The following is an 8,210-nucleotide window of genomic DNA, read 5'->3' as shown; positions in this document are numbered from 1 at the left end:
TCACAGCTTAAGGTGAGGCAATTACAAAATCTAATTTGTAGGTGGAATGTTCATATGTACACAATATACAGACATAACTGAGTTCTATCTATAAGTAAGAAATAAGTTAAAACAAGTCTGGGAAGAAAAAAAGACAATCATGGTCAAACATAGCTATTTATTTTTTTTCTTATAAACAGCATTCAGTTTTACTGAAAAAACCTAGAATTTAAATATTTTTTCCTCCCATCACATACAACAATCTGTATACATTATTTACATCTCTCAAATAAACATGTTGCAGATTCAGACATTCAACCTTCTCTTTTTAATCAAAAGCTGTTCTGATTTAAAATTAATATAATCAATCAATAATGACTACAAACTGAAGCAATATTGGCACAGTTAGCTTACAGTACAGGTTCTCATCTGGCATTTCATATTTTACATTTTTTCCTCCAGCTGCTTTAAGATGTTTAAAGATGTGAATATGAAGGTTATAGTGTTGCTTTTGCAATATCCCTTTTGCCTCCAGCAACAAAGTTTTCCTCATCTCATTCACTTATTGCATTCTTTGTTGCCTCCATTGCACCTCAAGGTATTGCTTCCTGTGGTCTTTAGCAACACAACTTAAGCACATAGGACATAGTAAAAAGAGCAGAGAATTAAGTGTTCCCTCCAAGACTTGTGTCCCAAAATGTCCTAGTTGCACATGTACAAAAATAACGAGTACAGTTTAGTGGCTATAAAAATTAATTTCCCCTAAAAATACAGTAATCTATGAATAATTTAGGGAGCATAGTCTAAAACAAACACATTTTTTTTAAATTTAGTTTTTTTTGAAATCTTAAATTAAAAAGAAATTATGTTTTAGGGAAAGGAAGAAAATAAAAAGATGCTTTGTACTCAGAATGATCAATGTTAGTTATCTACTTAAAAGGATTAGACATCAACAAAACCTTTTATACAGTTTTAAAACCTCATCACTAATGGTTCCAGCAATGCAGTTTGGAAAAAAAACAAACAAACAAAAAACAAAAACAAAACCTGTAACAACTGAAGTTACCAATCAAGAAAACAAGGTTCTAAATAACGGCAAGGGTTCTTTTCAGTGAAAGAAACAGGCAGTCCACATTCAAGCTGCAGCTTTAAAACAGTCCAAATGAAAACTGATGTTTTACATACAGTAATATAGCACTCCAAGGGAGAAGGGAAAAGTAAACACCAGTATTGGCTGCCATAATAAAACATTCCAAAATGAAATGTTTTTCATTGAAATGATGAATGGTGATACAGGGCAAGAGGGAAGATAACAAAGAGAAAGGAGAAAACTGGATGGTGAGTAAAGTCAATAGCAGCAAATAGGTATCTTACCTGTGAAGTGAGAGGGGGTGTTCAGTTTGAAAATACTAAATAAGGACAGTGCCTCTGTTCTCTATCTTAAGGTAAATGAAAAAGTTCAAATTCTACATTGCATAGTAAGCAGTAAAAGAAACTTTGACACTTGCAGACAGGCTTTTTGTCCTTTTATAAATTGTTCTCTCTCCTCACCCATCGTGTTAAGCATCAATTCAGCTACCAGCAACATCAGAATGTGGCACAATTTCTCTGTTTGCACAATTAACTTGGATCCCTGACTTGAATATGAAAGATCTTAAAAGTTACAATTTCTGTGATCAGAATTTAACTACCAATGAATACTCCTTGGACCAAATTCACCACTAGCATAAGATGCAGAACACAGCTGTCTTCTAAGTGTCACACCTGTTTATGAAGCTGTGAGTTTTGGCCTGTCTCATCTTGAGGTAGATCACTCCTGAAGTTACAACCCAAATCATTAAAATGGTCCAATATATGCTGGTAGCTAAAATACAGAAAAACCTGTTAAGAGCCTTATTATTTTGCAAGGTCTTAACCCACACTGGAGGCATATGGGTAATACTTTTCTACTCCTAATGTCAACAAGGTCTAAAGCTCCATTGTTTCAATATCAAAAGCAATGAAATACCAAAGGGAGCATCCCTTAACAAGCATGCTAGAATAGCATGCTTCCCCCCATCCCACCCCCCACCAAAAAAAAAAAAGATACCCTTGTGCTAACAAGTTCACTAGATCTCAGTTCAGGTTGAAAAACAAAATGATTTTCACTTAGTATTCTGATATGCCCATGCTCTGTAAGTAAACACACTTGAGTTTCTGGTCCCAAGTCATTTGCAAAAAACATTAAAAAAATAAAAACTGCAACCCTAACAGTGTAACAGTGTAAGGATACTCTATCTTATGCCCTGCATCAGTATGTTCAATGCTGTTATTTTCAAGTGTAGCAGAATTATTAAAGTGTATTCAAACAGCTTTCTGTCAGACGGTGATCTCCAGACTTTTATTACATATCTAGAAATTAGTGTAAAAAAATAAGTTTCTAGCAAGTACCAAACATACCAGAAAAATAAACTGCCTGTGTAAGACTAATACTCTACATATTAAATTCTAAAATTTAAGAGTATCTGAATTGCAGATGTCCCTGAATTTTCACACACAGCTGTTTGGAAAAGATCACATTTCCAGAACAAGTGAACTCTAAAAATGAAAACTGTTGCTGCTTTGCCACTGTTGCAAATTGCTGCTTTTGACATTTGAGATTCTAGATTATATTTAAAACTTTCTAATCTATTTATTTTTGGGTTTTATAAAGAACACATTTTACATGCAACACTCTTCAAAAAGTTCGATCATACCTGCAAGAAAACAGTGTTCCCCCCCATACACACTTTTTACTTTGTTTAAACACCTTTTGTACATAATGTCAAACCCATCCTTTCACTTTAAATTGAAGGTGCTTTCTCTGCCTGATGTTTTTTAGATGGATTTGCAGCACAGCACTGGGGTTAAGTCTAGTGGCTTCTAGAGATGCAAGATTTGTGCTGTCAATGGTAAAAAAAAAAAAAAATGTCTCTAGCAAAAACTGAACACCCACATAGGTCTGTCAACCAGTATCGATTAGATTAAACCCAGCAAAGCAGTTTTCAGTTAAAATGAAAAATAATAATGCACATGCAGCTAGCTATTGAAAGCTGTATCATTTATGCCTTCAGTTAAAAGCTTGTCAGTATTTCTATTACTACCTCCCATTTTTCAGATCTAAAGTGTTCTTCACATTAAAGCAAAAAAAAGGCCCAGGATCCAAAACCAAATATTCTTCAATTAAAAATGGAACATTTTAGGAGTAATCATGTAGATGTCTTTATGTGCTTCTTTAAGCCCAAATAAAAGTTCTAAAGAGCCATGGAGTCTATGGAGTTAATTATCCATGACCTAGAAAGGGCCTCAAACTGTAGCAGATCTATAGATAAAATTCCAGTTTCAAAACTCTAGCTATATAGTATCTGAATCAGCTAAATCAACCACTTTACATGTTTTAAGACTCCTAAGGAACCTACACATGCAAGGAAGTAATACAAGACAATAAGTTATGCTGCTGTGCCTAGGTGAGTATCACCAAGTTTCCCAGGGTCTTACTGGATATAAGTTCTACCCTTTTATGGTAGGAGGGAGATGGGAACGGGCATGCTGATGCCCCTCTTTCCCAAACACCTGAGTGAGAGGCAGGTGGATTGGCACTTGCCCAAGGTGATATACTGCAGCCCACAATGGGCAGGTTCTAACGGGGTGAGAGGACACCACTAGAGATTCCAAGGGGGGCCACTCATATAATGTAAAGCCCACACAGTATGCAACCCCAGCCACACCAAACTTGGACAGCCCTGTTCTAATGCAACGGAAAAGCAGTTTTGCTCCCCCACGTTTTTAAAAACATTTTACAGGCCCTGATATGTCACGAAAGGGAAAGAATAGACACCACCCCCATTCGTTCATATTTAAGACTAGTCAGATACTGGACTTTCACTAGACCTAGAAATTCATAAATCAACCCAGATACACTCTAGGATTGTATATACCTTAGCAGGCCTTTTCATAAAGTGAAGGAACAATGACCAAATATAACAATATTATTAAAAGCTTCTGCTTTGTTTTGTGGGGGGGGGCTTTTGTTTGTTTGGTTTGTGGGGGAGGGGAAGGGGGGGGCTGGCCAAAATCCACTCTGTCACATTAACAAAATCAGTGCTGAGCAGCACTATGAACATTGGTAACCTAAGCTTCTCTTGCCACTTTATAACATCTAACAGGAAATCTGGAGTTTTCCTATGATTGAAAAACAATTAAGTATGTGAGTTGTCTAGTGCATAGCTGAACTCTCAAGAGCCATCTTCAGTTATAAGACCAGATACTGGTAATCAGAGAAAGAAGATGTAGTTAATATCCACTTTTGATGAATTAGAAATCTTTCACCCAGTTGGTGGACAACATTTGTTTAGAAAGAGAAAAGGAAAGATTTTGTTTTTAAACTCTGGATTTTACAAAAAGGAACAATATTAAGTAATGGAATTTTCCCATCTCAGTTTTGGAAAACATAGCCACAGTTTAAGAGTTTATTATTTTTATATGCAAACTAAGCTGTCAGTTATACATTTTGCTGACTACTCACAAGTGTAATTGTGTCTTTTCCTAACCAAAGTCAAGACTGTATGTCAAAGAACTATGAAGAATATCTATATGATAACTTAAAAAGACATGCACTACTGCTCTCCTCCATCACAAACTAAACTCAGGCTCAGCTAAAGATCACCAAGAGTTCTCATGTATGTGGGTCAATGTATGGTTTTCATACTAAAACTGTAATAAAAATTTGTGGTCTTGCAAAACTCAGGTTTCATCTGCTGCTACACTATGACCACTTTAAGGCAATTATATTCATGATACTGGGGAGGGCTGGGGGGAAGGGACAGATGGCAGTGCTTAAATATTTATTTGAACCCAAAGGCTAGTATAAATCTTGACAGAATGGAAGATGCACAAATTAAAAACAAAAAAAAATTAAATTTGTGAGGAGGGGGAAACTCCAGTTTCACATAAATGACAGATTTCCATGTAATTGTTGACCATCATGGAAACTGGTAAGTCATGCAGTACTGGCTCTCCTTCTTTCCACTTTGAGAGAAATGAGGCCAGAGGGGGAGGAAAAGGCAATGGAGCAAGGGAGGAATAAAGCAGACTGGAGCATGCAGGGGGAAAGAGAGGGAGATGCTGTGATTAAGATTTCTCAGAAAGACTAAAGACTGATAAAAGTACACCAATGCACTGCAACCATTACTTTTCCCATGTAAACAAGTGATGTAGTTGCCAAAAAGAAGTCATGCAATAATGAAAGAGAGGGAACGTGTGCAATTATAAATGGGACATAGTCCACAAGACATTTTTTCTATTAATGTATATGTTCTTCATTGTGAAAAAGCCTGAGAACTTGAGTTCTACCATAAAGTTGACTTTTTATTTTTAAATTTGTGTTTCATTACTACAGTGGATTTCAGACAATACCTTAGTATTACCAAATTGTCATTTTTGATGGTGAAGAAGTGTATTTTCTTTTCTCACTGAAAATATATTTGTGCAAACTCATGGCCCATCTGACAAATGCTACGAAGCCTTATAGAGGGAAGTGTTTAACCTTATAAAACTGACTGGCCTGAATTGATATTTACAACAACAGAATAAATATGTACCTCAGAGATGAAAATAGTAGGATGGATAGCTGGCCCTCTGTCATCCTGGGTTCTCTATAGTTTTGAAACCTTTGACTTCAGCTACATTATTAGGACATGATCTACTTAGTTTTAAGTAGCTGCATATTCATCTCTTAAAATAAAAAAAGAATACATTGTATTAAAAGCTGGAGATCATCTGTGTATGTTATGGCTTTTTTAGTTTAAGGATATAGATATATATAAATTCTAAAACAAGCATAAGTAAGTGTCCTGGGTATTAGTTCATATATTCTGTTTCCAGCAACGTTCAGTACGGTATGTGCTTTGCACCTCAGAAGCGAGTCTGCCAAGGCACTTAGAGAATGTAAGTCTTCTAGGGACTTCATGAGAATGGGCTACAATTGACACAATACAGACCTATCCACCAGCAGTGTCAATTTCCCCACCAAAGAATATTTCCTTTATAAAACACTCAACATGTGTTAAAAAATCCACAATAAAACAAGCCATTTACTGTGTGTCACTAAAAGACAAAAAGATTTCCCCTAATAAAAGCACAGAGAATTGATCTTGGCTGCCTGTAAGAACAGAACAACATTTGTTTTGTTTAAAAAAATAAAAAAAAAAAAAGACCCCAAAACATATCACATGCTTGCTTAAAGAAACAAGTGGTTTGCACAAATCCACCTCCTTTTATCTATCTTTAGAGGTGAGTTTTTCAATCAATTCTTGAAGTGGAGCAAGTTCTCTTCTGTCAATAAGGTTGAATTCCTAAAGGTTTAAAAAAACAACAAAAAAAACACACACACAAATTTTACTTCCATTTTAATGTAGCATTAATAACATTTCACGTATACAGTAGGAATTTTATTTAGATAAAGCTACTCTGCAGTTTGAGGCCTTCAAGTCTAGGCTTACCTGTTAATGACTGTCAACTAACAAATTGAATCCATAAAGGTAAGGTAGAACATAGCCAACATTTTACTTCTAGGGCATTAGTTCAGATCCAATCTAGGTCACCACGACTAAATATTATTACCATCTGAGTGCTGTTTACTAGCCTGTGTTAAAAGGATTGGAATCTGTACCCAAGTGCCTCATGGACAAGCACCCATATTAAAAAATCTAGAATATTTTACTTCACAACCAAAAAGCATACTGATATTTTCTTCAGGGCTCAAGATTGTATTCTGCATAAAAATCTCACCCAACTGCAACTCAAGACAAGGTTTTCCCCCCTAAAGAGGTTGTTCTTTCTTCCAATAACATTTGAATAAATACATTCTTTGCTGCCTGTTTTCAATTTCCCCTCTTCTACTGGCTACAAGTTAAGTTTTAATTTGATTAAAAAAACCAACCAACCAAATAAAAAACATATAGTAATAACTTTTTGTAAGAATGGATAAGAATACCAATACGGTAGTTTAATATCAGTTGCTAGAAAGCTCAGAAGAGCAGATTTTACAGTCACCATTTCTAATATATCCTTTCCTCATAGTAGAAGGCAATCTTGACTCAGCTAACTTACCTGAACAAAAAATATAAAGTGCTTGAAGGATGTGTTAAGATGTGCCTCTTCTTGCAGTTGGATCACAGGATCAAAGTGCTGGTGGTAAATGTGAGCATAGACTCTAAAGAGACGCTTTAGAATGGTCTTTGCCACAGACATGAAGTTCTTTGGGAAAGGAACACCTAGAAATAACAAAACAGTGAACTGATATAGAAAATTTTCTGAGACAAAGATCACACCTTCATGGCTTCAGAAGCTATGATACATTAGTCTGACCTCCCTGCATATCATAGGTAATTAATTTTATTTAATGATTCCACATTAAGCATGTAACATCCAGCTGAGCCCAAATATATTTTAGACAGGCATCCATTTTCAATTTAAAGACGTCTAGTGATAATGACTCTCCCCTTCTCTTGGTGGGTTGTTCCATTGGTTAAGCTACCCTTATTAATAAAAAAAAAGAAAAGGGGGAAAAAAGCACTTTATTTCTAGTCTAAATTTGTATAACTTCATCTTCCAGCTCCTGGATCCTTTTATCCTTTAGTCCACGGGTTTTCAACCTTTTTTGGTTGGCATATCCCTGGCGGCCGGCCAGTCGATGAGTGTGTGTGTGTGGGGGGGGGAATCCCCCACACACAGCAATGAAACCAGAAGCACTGGTGGCAATACCAGAAGTGCCCCCGCTTCTCCGTGCCACTGCTGCACCTTCCCAAGTATCCCCAGGGATACAACCCCAGCTTTAGTCTACTCCACTAAAGAGCTCTCAGCTCAGAAATCTTCTAATCATGGTCTGTAAGAGCGTTTTAGCACGTGCTCTGGGGGTGGGGAGGGGCGCTTTAATTAGAGTGGCTCCAAGAGCTGCTCTAGCTCTAATTGGTCGAGGTCATTGCAGGACCCCTCGCACGGCTCTACGAGTACTCGTGGTACTCTGGTGTGGTCCCAGAGGACTGGAAGAGGGCCAACGTGTTTCCAATCTTCAAAAATGGGAGGAAGGAGGACCCAGGAAACTATAGGCCAGTTAGTCTTACCTTGATCCTGGGCAAGCTGTTTGAGAAAATTATGCTGGCACACATCCAGGAGGGGCCAGCTGGGGACTGCATGCTTAGGGGCAACCAACA

General features: G+C 36.8%; 1 protein-coding gene across 1 annotated transcript in view; it reads right to left on the bottom strand.

Annotated features, from left to right (window-relative positions):
- Nucleotides 1-288: 288 nt before the first annotated feature.
- MOB1B (MOB kinase activator 1B) overlaps nucleotides 289-8,210 on the bottom strand; it is a 30,749-nt gene continuing 22,827 nt past the window's right edge. Inside the window, exons 4-5 of the mRNA XM_019534271.1 lie at nucleotides 7,108-7,271; nucleotides 289-6,350 (exon numbers count right to left, since the gene is read on the bottom strand). Coding sequence (XP_019389816.1) covers nucleotides 6,273-6,350; nucleotides 7,108-7,271 — 242 coding nt within the window. The 3' untranslated portion in view covers nucleotides 289-6,272. The remainder of the gene's footprint in view (nucleotides 6,351-7,107; nucleotides 7,272-8,210) is intronic.

Source organism: Crocodylus porosus, unplaced genomic scaffold (genome assembly GCF_001723895.1).
Source record: "Crocodylus porosus isolate Cpor-Errol unplaced genomic scaffold, CroPor_comp1, whole genome shotgun sequence".
NCBI classification, from domain to species: Eukaryota; Metazoa; Chordata; order Crocodylia; family Crocodylidae; genus Crocodylus; species Crocodylus porosus.
Note: the sequence above shows the minus strand (reverse complement) of the source record. Positions and strands in the feature narration are given on the sequence as shown.